We start from the raw sequence: 22,338 nt of genomic DNA on the forward strand, positions 1-22,338 counted from the left end.
CATATGTGGTTAACTATTCCTCTAAATGTTCAAAGGTAAGATAGAGTTTTCGTGTTCGTGTTTTTACCCGTAGTTGCAGTTGCAAATGTGTCAAATCATAGAAGTTTTACGCATCACAATCGGTTTATATTCAATGGTGTTTATGGAGCAGGGAAATGGAGAATGGGATGGGATCGGATAATGATATCTGGGGGAAAAGAGATTATCAATTACAACACGCTCAAGACAAGTCCAAGTCCAAGGTACGTGACAGCATGGAACATTCCTCTCACAATACTCCTCCTCTCCTCGTATTTGGAGGGATTCGAGGGCTGAAACTGAAAATGGGACCACAATGAAGGTGCCGTGCCGTGCCGTGCCGTGTGCCTTTCTGTCTCTCGGGATCTGGGATGAAGGTTTGTTGGTTGGTGTCATTAGAGTTTCGCATTTGTTTGAAGTTTGCAATTTGTTTTCCATTTTATTATCGCTCTTGCTTACGCTCTTACCGCTCTACAATTTACAATCTAGGAAAGTACATCTCTACGTAATTATAGTTTAAATGATTTTGTTTTTTTTTTTGTATGTTTTCGTTTTGGATTTTAAAATATTATCGTTATTGTTATCATTAGTGTGTTTATATTATAACATATTATCATCATATTATTATTATTATGTTTATGTTGGGTTTGTTGTTGTTGTTGCTGCATAAGAATTAAAAAAACAATTAAAAGTATTGCCTTGTATAAAGAATAATAATAATAATCGCATACAATAATAGTGTTTTCTTATGCTCTTCAACACAACGCCCTCTCTCATCTCTATCGATCCTCTGCTCTCCCCTCTACAGTGGCGATCCTTAGTTAAAATAACTAAATGTAGTTGAACGTGGGTTTTCTCTGATCTTCTCTTCACTTATCTTTTTTTAGGCTACGGGATAAGTTAATTTAATTTACGTACATTGAAAAATGTGTTTTCTTTTCTTCTGGTTTTTCTCCCGGTAGGGGGGCTGCCGCGACTGCCCACCAGGCTCCAACCCAATCGCAGGGTCGGAGGCCGTGGGGCCCCATCGGACAGCAGCCCGGATAAAGCGCGTGATTCTGAAACGGCGTTAGCCTGAGAGGCGGCGGCCTCTCCATCGTTCGTACAACTATTCGTATCGTATCACTAAATATATAGTTTCATAATTACTATTATAATTCTTGCTGCTGCTACTGTTGTTTTTTGTGTGTTTTGTGGGTGGTGGTGTGTGTTTTACAATCGAATATTTACAATTTTCTATTTAACACATGAGTTGTTTGCAGAGTTGTTGCCTGGAGCAGGGGCGGGGGTGTCTAGGGAAATCTCCAGCCTCGCAGGAAGAGCCAAGTTCTCGATTCTTGCTTCTCATATGCTTGTGTATATACATCATACACATACACATATACATATATATATATATATATCGCTTTTATTTGTGTAATTCTAAATATGGTTTAGGGTTAGGCGATCTTGAAAAATAAGACCTAAATCGTTATACACACACATGTCTCTCTATATATATATACGTCTATATATATATATAAATAAAATCAAATTAAGCAAACTTTGTTATTGGTGGCTTTCGTTTATACACTCTCTTCTTCCCCTTCTGCTTGGCCCTTTCCCCTTTGGCTTTGAAGAGCTTCCCGCCTAGCTATGTTACAGAATTTGGAATAAGTTCCATGTGATTATCGTTTAAGGTTCAAATCAATTTTTCAAGGCTGGCGGCATGTGTGTGCGCGGGTTGTATGCATATGAAGTTCTACATTTAAACTACAGTATGTGTGTATAGGGCGTAGTAGTAGCATTTAGCCCAGATGCGACGCCGGCTGGCCTAGATTGACCAGACAGAGGGCACAGCAGCAGGACGGCTGCAGGAGCTGGCCCAGGGCCACCATCAGCGGACTCTGGGCCGCGCCCATCGGCGTCAGCAGGAACTCGGTCTGCTCCTGGGCCTGGGCCAGACCCAGTCCCATTCCCAGTCCCAACGAGGTGCCGCCGGGCAGATTGACGGAGAAAACATTTTGCATTAGATGTTAGCTGCTGCTGTCCGCGTCTCATCTGTTGATGGTGGACGTGACTCCGGCTCCCCCGGCTCCGGACACGTTAACATTGCTCGATGTAGTCACAGTCACGCCGCCACCGACGCCTCCAGCACCGCTCCCACCTCCTCCGCCGCCGCCTGTATCACTCCGATTGTTGTTATTGTTGTTGCTGGTGGGCATTACCACTCCGCCATTGTTGGCACTGACCATCACCTGCTCCACGGTGAGGCTCTTGCCCACATCCTTGGCGCTGAGCAGAGCTCCGTCCGACGAGCCCACATTGTTCGTATTGGTGGTAACCAGTTGTCTGATGGTGGCGGGTGCTCCGCCAGCACCGCCACCGGCCGAGCTGTTGACGGTGGTGCCCAGGGGCAGGGTTCTCGTGATGATCGACGAGTTGACGCGGCCGCGCAGCACCTGCTGCAGTCCGCCCGGCCCCAGCTGCATCTGCATCTGGCCGCTGTTGTTCTTCTGCAGCGGCTTCACATTGAGCAGGCTGGTGTAGAGGACTCGCTTGTCGCCCTGCTGCACCTGCTGGGCGTTGGCCGCGGCCACCGTCTTGAGCTTCTGGTGGTGTACCTGCTGCTGCTGGGCTTTGTTTAGCACCACCGTGGTGGCGCCCACCTGCTGGGGTGCCTGGCTGGCCAGCGCCTCGCCCGTGCTGCTCACAAAGTTCAGCTTGAGGTTGGAGTTGGTGAGCTCCTTGTAGTGCAGCTTCTGGCCACCGGCATTGCTGGCCGCCACCGCCGCAGCCGCCGCCTGCAGTTCGCTGGCCGTGAAGTTGGTGAAGTTGCCGCCGCCGCCACTGTTGCTGCTGGTGAGGAAGATCTTGTTGGCCTGCTGGGGCGCCGCCTGTGAGCTGATGATGGCCGTCGCCGGCTGCAAGCTGTAGTTGTGGTTGGCCGCTATCGCAGCCGCCGAATTGGGCTTCAGCTGCTGCTGCTGGGACTGGCCAGTGTGCTGCCCAGACTGCTGCTGTTGCTGCTGCTGTTGCTGCGGCTGCTGCTGAAGATTGAGATCCGAGACGAGCAGGGGGAATGGCGACATCTTGATCACCTTGCTGAGCTTCTGCAACTGCTGATGCTGGTGGTGCTGCTGTTGCAGGGACTCGCCAGTGTCCATCTGGTCGCCGCTGTTGATCGTCGTCGTGGCCGTCACCAGATCATCCTCGTGCTGCACCAACTGTTGCAGCTGTTGCTTGGTCAGCTGGATCTGCTGCTGCGCCTGCTGCTGAAGCTGCTGCCCTCCTCCCGGATGCTGGCCAATCACCTTCCTCTGCGAGAACTTCCGATTCAGCAGCAGCTTGTTGATGTCTGAAAGGCCAAAGAATGCAAAAGGAAATTAAATTTCTGTTCAAATCAATGGCTTTTTGTGTGGGAGCAGAGTCAAAGGACAACCAAAGCAATCATGCAATCTATGAGATATGAGACATGAAACGAAAATCACAGCCACTTACAGAAAAACTCATTTAGATCCGGATAGCCTATAGATAACCCCCGCCATCGAATCTAGCCTATCAGATGGGACCTCAATCTAAAGAGAATTCCACTGAGAAATGAGAAGCGAGGAACAAATAACAAAATAGATTTAGTGGAACTGCGGAGACAGCTCGATTGCCAATCCAACGATCGTTACAGTAGCTTCTTGCACTACGGAACATTCGGCAAACGATGAGGATTACGTTGATTCGCTGCCCAAATACCCCATGAGCGAATGGAAACAATCAAAGCATCCACGAATGCGAACTAGTCAATGTCTTTCACAACCCACAAACAAGAACAACAATTCACAGAGATTTCTTGCAAAGGCTTGAGGTTAAGGTTATCTTTGCCCTCCAATATACCTCCGATATCAAGAACCAAAGAAAACGGATCTCAGAGCGGTTGCGAATCGAATCAAATCAAAAACATCAGCTAAATCTTGAAAGCTAGATGCTAGATGCTCGATCCTTGATTTCTGATCTCTGACACATAACCTACGAAAGAGAATACATTATATTCGATCCACACCAAAATGGTGGCTCACCTGTGTTCTCGGGCCCGTTTAGCTGCCGCTTCTGGGTGCCACGGCTCGTCCAGAGTATCTTGTTGCCCACCGCCGCTGGCGAGGTGTCGGCCGTCGTCGAGAGCACCGCCGTGGTGGCCACCGCCGTGTTCGTTCCGCTCACCTGGCGCCACACAATCGGCTGCTGCTGCACCAGCTGCTGTTGCGAATGCTGCTGGACGACATTGTTGCGGGTGGGCGTCGTGACGATCAGGGGCGTTGTGGTGGTACCCTGCTGCTGCTGCTGCTGGTGGTGGTGGTGCTGTTGCTGCATCCCGGCTATGCTGTGCACGGCCAGCTGCTGGCCACTGGCCGTGTTGATGATGTTCACACTGGACCCGGAGCCGGCGCCACCCGCGGAGCAGTTGTCGTCGCTCTGCAGCTTCACATTGGACAAAGTGATCACGGTATTGGGTCCAATCGATGTGGTGGTGGCTCCTCCGCCGGCGCCACTTGACTTCTGTATGGCGTAGGTGACCTTCTGGGCGGCAGCCGCTGCTGCTGCCGTTATGATCTCGCCGCTGCCGGTGGTATAGATCATGTGATTGCCAGCGGCGCCAGCGCCGGCTGCATTGAGGGGTGTCAAGGAGCGCGAGGAGGTGACGATGCTCTGTGTGGTGATCACCGGCGAGCCGATCCCGTCCCGCTGCATCTGGAAGAGCAACTGCTGGGTGGGCTGTTGCTGCTGCTGTTGCACTTGCACCTGTTGGGGCGTGCCCTGGCGCTGCTGAACGGTCACGTTGCGGAGCTGGGCCTGCGCCAACTGGTGCTGCAGCTGCTGTTGGGCGGATAGGGTGGGCAGGGGACTGCTACCCGTGTGCGGTGTGATCGTCACAATGTCCCCGACGGCCGCTCCTCCTCCATATTCCGTCCTGGCAATGATCTGCGGACTGGCATTGGCGAACTGGTTGAGCAACTGCGTCACCTGCTGGGGCGCTGTCGGTGCTTGGACCTGCGCCTGTGTCTGCGATTGCAGCTGGAGCTGCTGCGTCTGCGACTGTATTTGCGCCATTTGCGGCTTCTGGGGTATTATCTGGGCGGGTATGTTGATGATCTGCGGCGTGGGAGTCGCCAAAATTGGCTGTGGCATCGACTGTGATTGCGGCTGCGACTGCGACTGTGGCGGTGGCGGTGGCGGTGGCGTGGGCTGGGACTGGGCTGGGGATACCACCACCTCAGGCTGTGGTGTCTCTACCGCTGGTTCCACCTTCACAGGCTCCAGGGTGTCTGCCGTCGTCGTTGCCGCCGTTGTCGTTGTCGTCGTTGCCGGAACGGCAGCCGTCTCTGTTTCTGTCGGTGGCTGTGGCTCCTCTTTGGGCGTCACCACCTCCTGGCTGAAGAACACCTCGCGATCCTTGAGCGACTCTTGCGTGGGACAGACCGTAAACGACGAGCTGCCCACAGGGACATGCACTGGCCTCGGCTTGCGAAGTCGCCCGGCGCGCTTGGACGCCTCTCCGCCCACCTTGGGCTTCTTTTCGTCGATGCAGTCGAGGAGCTGATCGGCAATCTCGACCTCGTCCACAGCCGCCTCGCCATCGAGGATGCCGTTCCAGAAGCTGGTGGCCTGATTGAGTGCCTTCGGATCGTCCATGCCGCACTCCTGCAGAATGTTGTCCAGCATGTGCTCGTGGTTGTCGTCCTCGTCGTCGCCGAGCAGATTGTTGATGTCGTTAAGCGAGTCGCCGGCGCTCAAGTTGAACTCCAGGGCGGACCCCGAACCAGAGCCAGATCCCGAGCAGTTCGGACTCTTGCTGGTGCCTCGGGCATAGTCCTGGGCGTAGGCCGTCTGAATGAGCTGGGCATCAGAGTCCAGATCCGTGTACTTGAAGGCATTGCTCAGGAAATACGAGCTGGTATCGCTCTCGATCTCCTCCTGCTTTCCAAGACGATTCAGCTCCACGCTGATGGGCGTATCCTGGGTCCAGTCCACCGCATGGACAGCAGAGTCGCCGCAGGGCTTGCCCTCACCATCGTTGCTATCGGAGAGCTCGTCCGTAGGCGTCTTTGGACGAAAGTGCAGCCAATCGCGTCGGATCTCGGAGAGGAGTTCGTTGCAAATGTCCAGACGCTGACTGGAGGTGGGCGATAGTCCGCCCAGGTAGTCCACGTCCATGTCCTCTGCCGTGGCATCTATATACAGGTCCCTGGGCTTCGAGCACGTTTGGCCGTTGCGCAGATTCTGCAACCGAATCACATCGGCCAGCTGATTCAAGCAGACTGTCTCCTCCTTCAGCTCCTGCGGGTATCCGTATCCCCTCTGCTCCCGCTCCTGCAGCTGCTGCTGTTGCTGATGCTGCTGCTGCGCCTCCAGCTCCTTCTTGACAGCCGTGTGACGGATGATGCTGCTCAGCTGGGCGAGATTGACATCGTCCTCGGCCTCGTCGTCCATCAGTTCGGGATCTGGGCTGGCCTGGAGTACAGTCGCAGCCACCGTCGCGGTGCGGATGATGCTCAGCGGCTCATTGGAGTCGTCGGCATCGATTAGCTCCCGCTTTATCGTCTTGGCCACATCCTCCATGGAAGGTCCGAGCATGGATACTACAGCTGCTGATGATGCTGCTTCCGCTGCAGCGGCTGCTTCAACGGCTCGTGCTGCTGCCGCTGCCGCTGACGTGGAGGCTACCGGCTGCTCCTCTCGCCCAACGTCCTCGTTCCCCTCTGCCTCCAGCTTTATCACATTGATTTTTTCGCTTATGCTAACGTCCTTATTCATATTACTACTACTACTACTGCTATTGTTGTTGTTGTTGTTTCTGTTGTTGTTGTTGATGTTGTTCAACACGGTGTTGTTGTTGTTGTTAGAACGGTGGTGGTGCTGATTATTGGCTCGAGGAGGAGCAAGCTGCTGGAGCTCCTCTGCAGCACTGCTCTTCTCCTCTTGCGGAGCCAGATTCTCGCAAACTTCCATCGCCTCCTCCTGCTTGAGTTTCTGTCCCAAGGCCAGCACCAGACGCTGCAGATACGCCCGGGGCAAAGGACACAACGGAGCAGTGAAAGGACCTTCCTCCCCACCTGCTGCTGGCTCTCCACCAGTTCCTCCAGTGGCTGCTGCATCCGACGACCTCTTCAGTCGCTTGGCCGCATTGAGCTCCCGCATCTGCTGCTTCTTGTGACGCAGGCGACGCCGTTTCAGGCGCATGTCGTGCGAGCTCTGGGACAACGTTACCGCCGAACTATAGAAACTCAGCCGCGAGACATTCTCGTCATCGGTAACCAGGTCATCTTCCTCCCCGTCCAGATCGAGCACCTCAGCGTCCACCTCTTTGTCTAGCGGGAGGGGCAGCAATGAATCACCCACCGATCCGCCGGCAATGGGCTTATCCACCGAATGACTGGTGGGCTCCGATTTGACAATGGCGTCGGGCGGCAGCGACGTCGCATCAACGCTGTCAATGTGTTTGGATGTGGGCACAACAACAAGGTCCACAACAGTCGGCGGGGAGCAGGGCTTGGCCAGCGGCAGCAGCTCCGGCTTCGGTAGTTGGTTGTTTCTCCTTTGCGCGTTCTTGCTCTTGACAACACTCTCCATGACCGTGTAGTCCAACTGCGACCAGACATCGTCAAAGTTCGTTGTGGCCCGATCGAGCAGGATCCTTCCGCCACGGCCCACACGACGTCGGGCGAAGCCAATGCAACGCGGGCTGCAAGATTGATTAAGCCCGATTTATGCTTGAGTATTGGAGGGGGGCCGTTTAGCAAACACCAACAACAACAAACCTGGGATAGTTGATGGAGGTCAGCGTGTAGCGATATTTGGGATCCGAATATGGTCCCGTCGATCTGCTCGTTTCCGTCTCCTCATCCGCCGAGTCATAGGGCCAGCGTCCATTTCGGTGCCGTGTCTGGAAATACAGAGCCACCATTAATATCGTCTTTCCTTCCTCTGCACACAGTGGACAGGGGACTCGCGAGACACTTACGGGCAGGTAAATACAGCTCGGCTTCCGTCTAAATGCAAACGGCGCCTCATCCTCGCTCTCGGAGCCCAGTTGGTTGCCGTTGAGGCCACCGTTTAGGTAGTCATCATCCTCGCTGTCCAGAATCGAATCGTTTGCCGCCGGCGAGGCACTCTGCTGCCTGCTGAGGTTGTGCAGATGGTGGGGCAAATGGTGGGCAGGCGATGCTCCAGATCCTGACGACTGTCCTGGCAAATACTGTTGAGTCTGCTGCTGCTGTTGTTGTTGTTGCAGTTGTTGGTGCTGGTTCTGCTGCTTGTCGCGGGGAAGTTTGTGTTTGCGCTTCTTGTAGGGACGCTTCTCCTTGCGACTGCTGCTGCCGTTGCCGTTGCCGCTGCCAGAGTGGATGGTGTCTAAAGATGAGGAATGTAATACGAATTAGTTATTACTCCAGTGACAAATGCCGGCATCCTTCTTTTCTTACCCAATGTCGACGTGTTCAGGTACTGCGACGGCGAGGCATACACATTCGTGTTGCCCGCTGCTCCGCCACTTGCCAGCAGACCCGGGGGCAGGGCAGCCAGAATGGCGCCAGCCGTTCCAACCGCCGCCGCCGCCCCTTGTGAGTATTGATTCGTATACAATGAATTATACGCGGGTCTGTAAGCGAAACAAAATAAGGAAGCGGATCAGTGATCAGTGCACTCAATGCCTGGGACGTTCTCTTTTGTTTAGAGCTCACCTCGTGCTCTTGTATTGAGCATTCAGCTCGGAGTAGACAGCACCGTTGAAGTCGCGCAACTCGACGCGCTTCTCAAAGATATTCACCGTCGTCTTGAGTTGTTCGCGCTTCGTCTCCTCGCGTCGCCGCACCATCTCCAGTATAGTTGTGGCACGCTGAAGGTCGCGTCTGTTTTGATTTGGAAAAAACAATCAATTAATGCCAGCAATAAATGGAAATATCTCATGCGATATGCCGGCCAATCGGCACAATCTATGACGTGGGATCAGAGGAATGATGCCAATTTGCCAGCATTATTTACACTGTATTTTGCAACCGACTTCATGTGTGTGATTCCCTCAATTCTTACCGCAGCTTGAGCATCTTCTCGTAGGAGGCCTCGTCGTTCTTGCGATTCTTGCGCGTTTGCATTTTCTCGGTGCGCCGACGAAAGGCCAAATACGGATTGTTGGAGCTGGCACCAGGACGACTCTCTGTCTTCACAGTGAGTATCAGCGGATGTTGCTGGATGAGGGAGACAACAGAAAGTGAGAATAAGCTACGGGAGTCCCATCAAATCAAGTCAAATCGAATGCCTACCATCTTGAGGCGCTTGTTGAGCCAGTAATCGTAGAGGGATATGCTCGTCTCGTCATCCTGATTGAGCAGAGACTTGGCCTCGTTAAGGGTGACGACCGTTTGACCCGAGCTCTTCTCCAGCAAATCCATCAATTGTTCAAACTTCAGCTCCGTCAGCTCCAGGCGCTCCTGCTGGCTAAGCCATTCCATGTCCGCTTTGTCCATGTCATAGTCGGGCACCTCAGTGTCCAGGCCAAGAGCTGTAGGAGAGGATTATTAGTATTCGACAGATTATGGGCATCGAATGAGCACAACACTCACGTTGCATGTGAATCATCTGGCGAGGCATCTTGTAGTCCGGCGGATAGTAGGTATCGTAGAAGGGCTGGTCCGTCTGCAGTACCTCGGGTGTGGGGATGATGAGGCCCGTGCAGATTGCCCGCTGCAGATGATGTTCCTGTTTTTAAGGAGACACGAAAGCAGTGATTAGATCTAGATCTCACTTCTCAGAGGGGGATAACACTCACCGATTCTTCCTCCTTCTCCATGCCACTGGGCATTTGGGGCACGGCACGATTTATGGCTGAATACTCGGGCAGATCGGGCAGCTCCTCGGCCAAGTAGATGGGCATCTGCTTGGACGGATCCAGATGGCGTGCTCGGAACGATAGCTTCGACATTTTGACTTCCTTTTTGTTTGCTTTGTATGTTGGTTTTGTATGTGCGTGGTGTATATGGATTATGTGGAACGTTTTAGCTGTTGCTGTTTTGTATATTTCTTATATGTGTTTTTTTTTGTTTTTGTTTTTGTTTTATGGTTGGTTAAGTGGAATTGGCTGCTTAAGTTGCTATGGATGCTGGTGCTGCTTCGGGAGCTGCTAACCTACTGCTGACGGCTGCACCGGCCACCGGCGTCGAGGGATTTGTGCTGCTGCTGCCGCCGCTCTCAAGGATCTTACTCCGATGCGTTACCGCTGCTGCTGCTAAGCGTTTCGTTGTTGCTGTTGCTTCTGCTCTCTCTGCCAATCTGGCTATGGATGGAGGAGATATGCTGCTGATAGTATTAGTAGTCCCAAGCGTATGCAACAGCAGGGATGAACAGGCTAGATGCAGTAAGATGATTCGGCTGACCAACAGTCGGGCCTGCTGCTCCTCCGCTGCCTCCTCCGACGACTTAGCACCGGGGCTGCGGTGGCTGTGGCTGCTGTGCCAGCTGGTTAACGCAGCCCCTGTGCCCGTTCCCTTGGCAAACGTTCTGCCACTTGTTGCAATTTGGTGTGGAGTTGTATGTAGATTTGGGTGAGGGTGTGGGTGTGGGTGTAGATGTGGATATGGGTCTGGGATCGGGATCGCGGTGATGATCGCCAATGAACGCCGCTTGTGAGCAACCCTTCTTGCTATATAGGGCGTATCGTTATCGTCCTTGTCCACCTCCTCCTCCTCCTTCTTCTTCGCCTCCGTCGCTGCCGCCGCCTCCTGCTCCGCCTCCTCCGACTGCTGTTCCTGCTGTCCGGACTCCTCGATTCGTGCAGACAGGGCCGACAGCAGCAAGATGGCCAGAGAGATTAGCTGATTGCAATTACGACGACAACGCAATGGTAGCAACAACAATGACAACGAATGCAGCAATTGTGTCGACGACATTTTTCACGTTGAAATCGAAAAAAGTATGTGAATTGGCATAATTACGTTCATCAAAATTGCACATTTCAGTTCATCATCATTTTTCTATATTGAAAATTGTTGTTTTTCCAGTTTTTGCCGTGTGCCGCTTCGTTCCGTTGTTGCTTTCTTGTTGTTCCTCTCTCTCGATCGCTCTCTCTGTCTCTTCCTTATCGTTGGATGATAAAAATCTACAAAAGCGAGGAACAACAACAGAAACTAGTAAGTAAACAACTAACAGACACACACATAAACACAGTAGTAGAAACATGTACGTGGATGTGGATGTGTGTGTGTGTGCACGTAAGGGGAGCGCGCGGGAAAAATAATCTAAACACACACACACACACACTAAGGAGACGATCGCATTCGAAAAAAGTTATAATGAGGTCTGTGTCGCTTTAAAATCATAAAAACACGCACTAAACCATATTCCCCTTTGTTTCAGGACTATGAATCATATCATTCTTAGTTTAATTCCTTTTTTTTTTGTCGCAAAATGCAAAAAATGCAAAATCATAGAAAGCCGCGTACAAAAAAAGGCGGCATAAACAAACACACACGCGGCGACAGCCTCAAACAAACGCGGCGAATTGCACGAAGCAGAAAAAACACGAAGCGCAAAACACGACGAAAAAGAAGAAAAAAAGTAGTCAACTCTTCCTCATGTGGGTTTTGTTTTTTGCAATTATTGGCCAAATTAGTGATCCGCCGCGGGGTGTGTATATTTTCATACACGTTAATGAATTTTTAGCATCGTTTACCGCACTTTTCACACACCTGCAAGCGAAATTTTGTTGATAATTCGCTTGAAAAATTTACACAAATTTGTAGATTTTGCGTATAGCGTGGTTTTGCTGGAAAGCAATGGCGGCCAGAGAGCCGAAGATTGACGACGCTGCGGACTCACAGGCCGCAAATTTCGGCCAACGCCGGCGACATTTACACAGAGCGGCAATACGGCAGTTCTTATATTTTTTTTGCCATTTTCACACAGTTTCACATCCAGTTCTTGGTTAATAATTTAATTTAATTTTTTTTAGGAAATTATTTGTTTTTCATTGACTTGCACACGTAAACAGCACTGTTTTGCCGATAAAATGTTTATCGATTCAGCGCCGTTCGGCGGCAGTTTCGGCGGCGCGAGAATCCGAATCACTCCGAAACGTTTACTGGCTCCCTCTGTCGAGCTTCTTCGGCACTAAATCTACCAAGATTTTTTTCACAAAACACAAAATCGATTAAATTTTTTCACACACATTTTTTTACATTTTATTTATTTTTACACGACTCAAGCACCGTTACATACCGCTCGGTACGTTGCTGGAGCAACTGCCAAAATTTCAGCAATATTCAATGAGTTTTGATGGTAAAAACGACCGAAATTGTCTTTCAGCAGCGGGACACGTTTTTACTTAGTGGCGGCCATCACGAATGAATTTTTCGGAGTCGTGCAATCGTCCAAAATATGACGAAAATATTTTGGCTTGATCAATTTGTGATCTATTTGATGAAATCGAATGCGGTTTTCGGTGGTACCTGTAGAATTTTGGCAGGGAATTAATGCATGCATTGGGATCATTGGCAGGAAGCTGCATTTGTTTTAATTATTGTTTAGACGCACACGGCAATTCACCTCGTCATGTTATGTTAACAGCGAACCTGCCTTGTCCACGATTGGCAATCATTCCTCGATTTTGATATTTTTGATATATTTGATAGGACCCTCAGCCCTGAAGACATATTTTTATCCAATTGATAGATAAATTTTCTACAAGACATAATCATTTTGGGGTCTCCTTTTTATTTGATTGTGTAAACAAACAATGTTACAGCATAAAACGTAAGTGTGTGTTGAATGTAACGTAAAGTGCGTATGGAATGTTACGTCTTTGTTTCTGGTCAACAGGTATCCGCTCTGAGTGTCGTCCCTTTTATACCCTATTTAATTTTACTGATTTTTAAATACTGCTATCCAAGCTGATTTCAAATGAAATTAATGACCTTTTCTCAGATTGAATATTTCTTGACCTGTTCATGCATTTTGTTCTTTATCGTGTGTATCTCAATCCCGATACCTATTCTCAGTCTTCTCAGACTGACTAATGAAGCACTCATTTGAGCCTGAGATGACAAACACTTCCTCAATTCTATAATATCCTTTTCCCTAGGGTATGAGGTATGCAAAACGTCTCTGCGGTCACATTGATTTTTGTCAGCTGTTTTTGAAATTTATCGAAAATTGTATCTGCAACTTTTAGAGATGCGCAAAATGTGGATCTCAGCTTCGGGAATTATTCTACATATTTTACACGTTTCGCTACATATTTATGTAGTTACGGTACGTAAATTCATAGTTTAACAGCACTGCCAATAACCGATTCGAAAAGTTGCGCCAAAGTGTAATTTTTTGAAAGTAAAGTTTAAAAGCATAAAGTTTTTTATGCAGAATGTTAAATCCGCGCCATTTTGAAGGACAATGGTGCTCGTTCTCTCGGTACTTTATCTTAAAATGTATCTAAATTTTCAATTGATTATTCAAAATAAGATAATAAAATGGTAGAGAGACGTATTTTGAGTTCATTGATCGATATCGATATTCTTTTTTGGAACCACTGAACTGGAACGAACTAAACAAGAAACAAACTCAAAATGTTGCGCTGCTGATTAGGTTTTCTGTCCGTTATGTTTTGAATTTGAATTTAAAAACTAATGTATTCCAAACTATGTTTCGTTTAAATTCTTCTTTATTATAATCTTGTACAATGCTCTGTTGCAAAATAATCTTAATATTCGCTCGATTCGCTTAAGATTGATTAAACGTTTACTTGAAATTTCTTTATTGGCTAGATACAATTGTTGAGATTGAGATATTTTAGTACGGTGCTCATCGATTTGTTTTCCCTATAACAGATTACAGTAAAATCTTAAATGGATCTTTAACAGTTTCTTGCGAGTATGCATTTAAGTACGAGTATTTTTAAGCATTAGCGGATAATTAATACGATTTACATTCAGAATGCTCAATACTTTAACCGCGAAATGTTGTGTTCGCTCTGCTTTGCCATGGCAAGCTATTGATTGCAATGAAACTGGAAGCACCGTTGAGCTAGGTTGAGTAAATATTTAATGGCTAAATTGAGTTGAGGCTTGGATAAAAGAAAGCTTCGGGTTTTTTTTTTGTTGGGTGTTGTTCAAGCCAAAGCATTCATCGGAAGCCCCCAAAAGCTTCAAAGCTGTCTGTCCCGTCTCGCCGGCTGATTGGTGTCCCGCGCTGATCCGATCCTCGAGCGATCGATGCCGTGCCGCACAGACGATCACGTTTACATTTTGCGGCTCCACTTGCCACTTGGCCAAGTGCATTTCGAACGTGGTTAGCATTGCGCGCACACAGGCAAAGGGCTGGCCAACTTTAATCAGATGCTCGGCAATGGCGCGCGCATGCCACCCACAAATGCCCTCTGCTCCACAACCCTCCCTGGAGGGGGGTGGAGCGGCAAGTGTGGAGCGGCAGTCGCGGCATTGCGACCACTGGCATGGTTGCGATGGCGTACATGATGAAAAAAATTTAGTCAGACAGTGGTGTCGTATGTGAAAAAGCACCATAAAACGGACGGGCAGGCGTACCCTCCAGCTCCGAGAGAGCTTTCCTCTAGGGGGGTAGAAGAGTAAGCTCTGTCGCAGACTGCAGCGCCTGCGCGCCGTTACCTGACCGTTACGAGACTCTGCTGTTGTTGTTGGATGGTGGAAGTGGTGGAACATATGCATGTGGGTGCTATCAGCTTGAGTTCCACGGGGAGCTGAGCGCGAGCGGTTTGGGGGGCGCCGGGGGCGGGCTTGGTGACTGACTGATTGACAGACATTGAACATTGAGAGAGAGAGAGTAATTGTGGGTGACAGAGGGTGAGGGTGGGTGAGAGTGTGACTGGTGGCAGGGTGATTGAGGAGGATGGTGAGGAAATAGAAGAAGATGGGCTCGTGGTGAGTTGAGGTGAAATCATAGAAATCAAAGCGGAAATCGTGTTGGAAGTTGAACGAAAAGCTGCGCGCTCAGGGTATTCAGGCTATTCAAGCCGATATATCGGGAATGAGATAATAATTTCAACCAAAATTAAACTGAACAAAATAAATGCGAAGGCTGATTGTTCTCGAGTTGGTTTTGCTTTTGTTTTGATTCTTTGGTCACTCTTTGGCTTTCCTTAACTTGGTTTTCTCTTTGCAATATTCAACAACCAATACCAATGTTTAGTTAGATAGCGCCTTAGGCTATATATTGGTAAAGTCTTTGATATTAATTTAGTGCTTTTTGTATTGTGAGGAATCTATGGATTGGAAGCTTGGCCCACAATATTCGGGTCTTTCAACGATATATACTATATGCAGCTATATTCAAATGCATAGCATGTTTTTTTTATATCTTTTCGCGCCTACATGTAGTAAAAATGTATCTTTGTTATTTATGACCTGGACCTTTAGCTAAGTGTAAGGGGGGCTAATGATTCAGTATCTGTTTTAAATATGTATCTTTGTATACTTTCAGTGTATGTATGTATGTCCGGGTATATGCACTTGCGACGTGACTAATCAAGAGATCAAAAGATCATGTGCGATCATCCATAGTGACGAGTGCATATACTATTTGTATCTATTCTACAAGTGTGTGTCTCTATGTTTCGGTTGGATAGAAAGTTAGTAAAAAGAGTCATAAGATTAGTAGAGTGAGTTAGTTAAACAGATAGAGAATTTACAGAGATACATAACAGAATTAGAGAGCGAGAGAGACAAACGAAATATATATATATATATATAGAGAGAGAGAGAGAATGTGGGCGCAGAAGGTGGGGGGGAGGGGGCGTTAGATGTTGGAACTACAAAAAGTACTAAATTAAAAAATATTTATCTTTGCACTACAAATCCATATGTGGTGTGATTCCAAATTCATTTCAATGGATTTCATTGCCTGTGTTTCGATAGTAATTTGTTGTTTGTTTTGGTATTTGTATTCTTCATAAACTTTGAAACGCATTAACCGTCAATCAATCATATCATTCAATCAAATACTGGTTATAAGAATATTTTCAACATTCACAAACCAAAATCGGTTAGGTATACATATGTGTGGATATTATAGATAAGTATATTTGTCATCGAACAATCAAACATAACAAGAAAGCGTAAACTATACAACAAATTAAACGTTAAATCGAACTCAAATCAAATGGTGTTTAATCATTGCATAATATTTGCCAAGTATTGTGGGTTGGATAAAGGGATATACGGATACAGAGAGAGAGAGATAGACTGAGGGAGGGAGTATAGTATAGTGTGTGTAGCACCAAGATAGGCCGACTCCCAGCTAGAGCGAGCGAGCGAGCGAGAGCAATAGAGAGCGAGTAGGCAGGAGCGAACTAAGGATTCGGTGCGCAACTGTACTGTTTCTGGGGACTTACCTTGTGCCAGAAAGCACTGGAGAACAACTGACCGAACATGCTCAACAGCTGGACCGAAATTCCTTGCGCTTAAAGCATGTTGCAATCAACTAAAGCCAGTACGAAGATAAATATTAAATTGTACAAATGCGTGAGGGAGGAGCAGTGCAAGAGTGAGATTGGAAGTGGTTAAGAGTTGTAAGAGAATAAACAGATCTAAGCTAAAAGGTTAATATTGAAAGGTTAAGAGTAAATTTAGCTAGAGATATTATGGTAAAAATGTTTGTTATTTATTAGCCAATTTTCAAGAATACAAATGAAAAAGATTCAAATGCGCTTAGTATACAAACGTCGAGTCGACTACTCGATCTCGAGTGGATAACCATTACTATAAGTCATAATATTAATTCATAATCCAAAAACTCAAATCATAAGCTATATAATTCGATTCGTTTAAGTCTATCACTAGCATGACAATGAGAATTGAGTCACTTTCAATTTCATAATGTGGATGTGGATGGGGATTGGATTGGATTTGGCTAGGGGTATGAGGAAGTAGTCTTCTACTTACTAACTAATTATCACTTGTTGAATACAAACCAAAGGGAGCACGGGTGGCGTGACGACTGATTCTTTATACAGTTTGTGGGCAAGGTAATGATGCGACTATACTAAGGTCGATATCGATAAGTTCCCAAAGAATCGATTCCAATGTTTATTTAGGATACGTGATATGATGAGGGCGGGAGCCGATCTAGAACCGATTAAAGCTTAATAACTAATGCAACATGAAGTTCTCTCCTTTGACTTTGGAATAAACAGGATGAGCAAATATTCCACACTTCCATTACGTTAGATTCGTGTTGGTAAATACTTTTGGATGAACATTGCTGGAGTTGGAGTATTGGAGGTATTTACAAACCAAGGGTGTTGGCGAGTTATTCCAAGTTTACATATGATATAGTTGGATGTTTATGCATAAACATATTTATGTTTGTGTGAATCGATTATGGACTTGGTTTTGGTTTATCCCTCTTCTGGGGCATTTACAAATGTAAGTAACAACGAAAATAAAATGTAACTACAATTCCTACTTAAGCGCTACATGCTTCAGCTTACTTTAGCATCAACAACACATGCAATTCAAATAACGAGTACTCGTACTGTGACTCGAATTCGAACACACTCGTTCGACTCTACTCGTTGCACGCAGTGCATCCAAAGCTCGCATACCGTGTACGTGTAAGTGTACGTGTACTAGTGTTAGTGTGTTCAGTGTGTTAGTGTGAATAAGGGGAAGCCTTCGGTCTGTGGAAGCTTTGGCTATCGAACTATGTAGGTGTTATTCAAACTACTCAAGGCTCGTTTCGGCTTCAGATCAGATCATCGAAAACTGTGCTTCAAACGTACAAAATGAAATATTCAAGCTACAAATCATATGTTTACAGAGAGAGATAGAGACAGAGAGCGAGAGATTTCAGAGTTGTATGTGTGTGGCGTTTGAGTGTGTGTGTGTGTGTGTGGGCGTGGGTGATCCTAGCAACACTTTCTATCTGTTGAGCAATTGACCCATTAGCCAGGCCACTGCCACTGCGATGGTAATTATGAGATGCAACTGGTGGCCATGAGTGTATAAATCTTTACTAGAATTGCACATATCTTCCTCACAAAAGCACATATGTCCATTGCCTGAACTTTCCATCATGCACACGTGATCGACCATGAATAAATTGATCTGTAACTGTGACGTACACATGCGGCGCACCACCTCGTAGGCTGCGGAAGAGAGACGAAAGAGAGAAACAAACACATAGAGCACACAAGTCCACAGAACGGTGTTAATCAATCAGTTAAAGATCAGAGATGCTTCGGCAGTAGTACAGGTTGAGGTACAGTTGTGTCTGGCTCGCGTTGGGGTACGCTACTCACGTGATCTCTGATGGCGGACCATTTTCACACAGCAACCGTTGCAGGTCATTAGGGGTGGCTGGTCCCTCGGCAGAGCCGTATAGTTGAATGGATCCTAAGGTGTTTTCCAAAAAATGTGTTCATTTATCCAATCTTTTCTTCTTAGTTTGATTTGCACTCACCTTGCAGCGGGCATCTGTCCAAGAATCGCATTCGTAGCAGTAAATCGATCGCGCTAGATGAAAATATTATATCCATTAATATCCGGTTCTTCATAAGCAGATCTTCTTGGTAAATCTCTGCACTAGTTTGGGGTTAGATTTGTTTTGAGTACAGTAACGCCAAAAAAAAAAACATGCAACACACGAAAAGCATGCCAAAAAGTTCTCAAAGCAGGCCACAAATATTTATCAAAAAAATCTTGTTTCAACTATAATTTGGGTTTGTGGTGTGGAATAATTTTTGGTATAAAGTAGAGATCGTGTTTCAAAATATTGTACAAATCATAAGAAACAACTGTACGCTACAAGGTGCCAAGAGAAAGTGATAGAAAACTATTTTTATTGGGTTGCAGGATAGATCTTACGGGTACATTGTTTTTTCTAAGGCATGCACACACAAATAAGACGCACCCACAAATACTTAGTATAAAAGAGAGGTAATCTTAGGTACAGTTTTTGTCAATGCTTCAAGACAATTGCAAGTTGGATACCATTAAAGCGCAATTGAATAAAATAATGCTGAAAATGTGTGAGGTTATATCTATCGAATCGAAAAGCTCGGTTCTGATTCGGTTTTGAAAATTCTTTATCGATGAGATAGTCAGCATCTAACCTTACAAGTGCCTTGAATTTCTATGTCGAACTGCGCACAAAATACTAAAGAATTAAAGATGGATTTACATAGGATTTCGGATTGCACTTGGGAGTGCGAAACGGATCGATAGGTAAGTTCGGAGGAAATCATAAAAAGAAATGCAAAGAAGCCCTGCCGTGGTGCAGAATAAACTTAGAGAGAACAGTGCAAAAAAAAGCAAGTGAGGAAGGAGAAAAGAGTAGCCCAACGATCTTGCTGGATGGCTGGGGCAAAGCTTTGAAGAAAGCAATCGATCGGATCGGTCGATTGAACTTTGGATAGGAAAACGAAAAGATCTTAAATAACATAGATAGTACACAAAATATTCCTTATTCATGGCGCCCCAAAATGAACCGATTTGAGTTTGTTAGAGATAGAATATACATATACTTATGCATGACTCTTAGTATTTCATAATTTGTTCTTTGTTTTTTGTTTCTTTTTTTTTGGCAAAAAGGTAATTGATTGTTTTAAGCAAATTGTTTCTGTTTTGGAAAGACAATGGACTCATACTTTGGCATTCGGCTGAGGCCTGCGGAATCCAAATGAGAGTTATAAATCCGAATATGGCTGCAAATAAACAATGAAAGAGAAGAGAGCAAAGTAGAAGAGGGCAGTAGAAGGAGTGTGAAACGAAAAACCAAACGTAGAGGGGTGGAAAACCGAGGACGGGGCGGGGACGGGAAGAACACCCAAGGCAGGTACAGTCCTGCCTGCTGGCAGTCTTCGACTAGCTAGGGAATCGTGTGGGGTGTATATAGGTATATAGCAAAAGAGTTGGGTGAAATGCTAACGTTTTTACTTTCTTCCAATGCCATTTCCCGTTCCCCAACCTACTCGACAGAGACAGTGTTGTAAGAGGCACAGAAGAGAATACAATTTACAAATTACGTTTAAATGTACGAGTATTTGGTGTGGACTTCACTGCAACGCAAGAGGCATACATGTCGTGTTGTTGGATGTGACCGGGGATATGCATATATGTATATTGTATATATAGATTTATATTGTATATACGGGCTTATATAGAGTGTAAAGAGTACAGTACAGCTTCTTACAATCGACAGAACGGCATTTACAATCAACGGCACGTACGAAACCAAACCAAAAACCAATACCAAACCCAAATGGAACGCAACAATTTTCGTTTGACTTTTGTACAGGGGATTTTCTTTTAGTTCGGTACAAAAAGGAAACAAGGGAATTTTGTTAATGTGAAAAAGAATAGGGGAAATCATAGGCAAAATGAAATCAGTTCGATATCAAAACTGAAACTTACTTGGAAAACAATTATCGGTTGTAGCGAATTTAGCCAATGCCAAAAAAACTTTATTTATTTTCGTTACAGATGGAAATGAAACAAATAAAAGAAAAATGTAAAGAATGCTTTTGATCGAAAGTAATTGAATTGTTAATGGTCTATCTACCAGCTAGAAAAACCAAACAAAAAGAAGCAAATCAATCATCTAGGCTCCCAATCTAAACAGCTTCGATTCGATCCATCGGATCGCACTTGGTAGGCGCCTACGAGTATTTCAATACGTTCGGTGTGTGGTATGAGATGATGAGTGAAAGACGCTTTTCCTAAACCTAAACCAAGAAAAGTATTTCCATATCTCCCCTCTTTCTCCCCGTTAGTCTGCCTGTCTTACTCGTCTATTTGTCGTCTGAAAACCCTGCTAAAAGCCATAACATCATGCCTATGGCTCTGCTCTGCTCTGTGGTTTCTTCAAGCTAATATCCATATGTTTATTGGATAATTTCTTAGACAGTTCTTTGATCTGTGTGCTGTCTGTTGATGGTCAACATATGTATAAAGCGGATGGATGACTCTTATGGGCTGATGGTTTTTCCCTGCTTCCGTTTATCATTCGATTCGATTCGCTCGCTGTTGACCTTTGTCCATAAACAATCTTATGGCTATGCCCCTCTTTATGTCTGTGTATAATGGTTATCTGATGTACAATTAATTGGATGAGTGAAGGGTTTACCTGTGATAGCCAACAGCCAGTTGCCGATTGCATTTCCCTTTTCTCTCCACATCTTAAGTGTCCTGGCGCCTCCTGGCACCTCCTTAGCTCTCTCAACAGGGAGCTACGAGATATTATAGTGATTGTTTGGAGAGGATACATATCTTATCTGAAACCTACTTGGAAATGCGGATGATCTAGATGTCTTCGACTGTCAAGTGTCCACAATGGTGCACTCCTCCACTCAGGTCCGGCTCCTGCCTCTAAGCATTTTGATGCCGTCACTAAAATAAAGGGAAAGGGTTAGAATATTATATTTTACATAATCATAAACGAATGGCCCATTCCATGCGACATTCCCTAACAATATTGACTTTAATCCATGGAACATCATAAAAGAAACACCTCCACTCTATTTATAGCTCTCCCTTGTCCATTGGCCCCTCTCCGTATTTATAGCTAGTTCCAGCTGAGAATTTGTCACACAAAAATTAACACTTTCCGCGCTTTTGGGAGCCATCCTCTGGTTGCCTGCATTTTATGGCCCCCTCTCCATGGACCACGATGGAGCGGTATACCGAAAATGAATTATGGCTCGGTTCTAAATTTATTTTGACACTTTAAGTTCTCCTCCCCCATCGCCCTCACATGCGTACGTCAATATGACAATATAAATATGCGGAGATACGAGTATACTCTATATATAGATGGTATAGATGGAAGTGGATCAAAAACACCAATCTATAAATAGCCGCACATAACCTCTAATAAGTGTTCTAGGTCAACCGAACGGGTCTAGGGTCGTCTTTGGAGTAGGAGGGGCTCGGTTATGGTGGATGTCAATTCAAGTCATGGCTGCTGGTGCCCTGTCTATAAGTGTTTTATCCCAAAAATGTAACACTATTTATCACATATTGTTTGAGTTTATTGTGGCTTTTCTTTTTCGCATTGAACTTTGGCAAAGCGTCAAAATTTTATCACAAAAACAGTGGCCGAGTGGATGAGATGGGATGTAGCGGCAGACAGAACTATTTATATTTATATGTGTGCCACTGCTTAGGAAACGCTCAAGCGAGAAGAGGAAGCTATGGCTGATCGAATGACAGATACCCTGTCATTCAACCACTTACTTGCGGTGCCGGAGAGAGACCATTTTAAAAAATACCCCAATATATTGCCATTTGCTGGATGTCATGTATCACCCCTAAGCTAAACCCATCCACCCCATAA

General features: G+C 46.3%; 2 protein-coding genes across 6 annotated transcripts; both read right to left on the reverse strand.

Moving 5' to 3' along the window:
• Positions 1-787: 787 nt before the first annotated feature.
• On the reverse strand, positions 788-12,741 carry LOC108159408. Of its 3 annotated transcripts, none has more exons than XM_017292650.2 (12): positions 12,583-12,741; positions 12,256-12,485; positions 9,812-11,137; positions 9,606-9,741; positions 9,306-9,544; positions 9,076-9,230; positions 8,727-8,894; positions 8,469-8,644; positions 8,009-8,397; positions 7,806-7,930; positions 4,068-7,729; positions 788-3,355 (listed from the first exon to the last, which is right to left on the reverse strand). In XM_017292650.2, exons 3-12 carry the CDS (start codon positions 9,962-9,964, stop codon positions 2,055-2,057), a joined length of 6,504 nt encoding a protein of 2,167 aa, XP_017148139.1. In that variant the 5' UTR covers positions 9,965-11,137; positions 12,256-12,485; positions 12,583-12,741; the 3' UTR covers positions 788-2,054. The 3 variants fall into 3 exon arrangements, 2 of the variants coding, with proteins under 2 accessions (XP_017148139.1, XP_017148138.1); XR_004472333.1 differs by lacking the exons at positions 12,256-12,485; positions 12,583-12,741 and adding exons at positions 3,886-4,017; positions 11,727-11,919 and having other exon boundaries at positions 3,269-3,355; XM_017292649.2 differs by lacking the exons at positions 12,256-12,485; positions 12,583-12,741 and adding an exon at positions 11,727-11,920.
• A 1,021-nt stretch (positions 12,742-13,762) lies between these two features.
• On the reverse strand, positions 13,763-21,388 carry LOC117185736 (protein quiver). Of its 3 annotated transcripts, none has more exons than XM_033391361.1 (6): positions 21,289-21,388; positions 21,130-21,232; positions 19,652-19,708; positions 18,466-18,518; positions 18,305-18,398; positions 13,763-18,151 (listed from the first exon to the last, which is right to left on the reverse strand). In XM_033391361.1, the coding sequence occupies exons 2-6, from the start codon at positions 21,179-21,181 to the stop codon at positions 17,925-17,927; spliced, it is 483 nt and encodes a 160-aa protein (XP_033247252.1). In that variant the 5' UTR covers positions 21,182-21,232; positions 21,289-21,388; the 3' UTR covers positions 13,763-17,924. The 3 variants fall into 3 exon arrangements, with proteins under 3 accessions (XP_033247252.1, XP_033247254.1, XP_033247253.1); XM_033391362.1 differs by lacking the exon at positions 19,652-19,708 and adding an exon at positions 20,418-20,465 and having other exon boundaries at positions 17,925-18,151; XM_033391363.1 differs by lacking the exon at positions 19,652-19,708 and having other exon boundaries at positions 18,466-18,479.
• Positions 21,389-22,338: the final 950 nt, after the last annotated feature.

This window comes from Drosophila miranda, chromosome 3, assembly GCF_003369915.1.
Source record: "Drosophila miranda strain MSH22 chromosome 3, D.miranda_PacBio2.1, whole genome shotgun sequence".
In the NCBI taxonomy this organism is placed as follows: domain Eukaryota; kingdom Metazoa; phylum Arthropoda; class Insecta; order Diptera; family Drosophilidae; genus Drosophila; species Drosophila miranda.

Bases quoted from the DNA above. Each gene is read 5' to 3' on its own strand.
- LOC108159408 (XM_017292650.2), bottom strand. From the start codon at position 9,964: ATGTCGAAGCTATCGTTCCGAGCACGCCATCTGGATCCGTCCAAGCAG. The intron at 9,742-9,811 runs GTGAGTGTTATC...CCTTAAAAACAG, and splicing joins TGGAGAAGGAGGAAGAATCG to GAACATCATCTGCAGCGGGC. The intron at 9,231-9,305 runs GTAGGCATTCGA...TCCCTCATCCAG, and splicing joins TCAACAAGCGCCTCAAGATG to CAACATCCGCTGATACTCAC.
- LOC117185736 (XM_033391361.1), bottom strand. From the start codon at position 21,181: ATGTGGAGAGAAAAGGGAAATGCAATCGGCAACTGGCTGTTGGCTATC. The intron at 18,399-18,465 runs GTGAGTGCAAAT...AAAACACCTTAG, and splicing joins GGACAGATGCCCGCTGCAAG to GATCCATTCAACTATACGGC. The intron at 18,152-18,304 runs GTGAGTAGCGTA...TCTCTTCCGCAG, and splicing joins GGTCCGCCATCAGAGATCAC to CCTACGAGGTGGTGCGCCGC.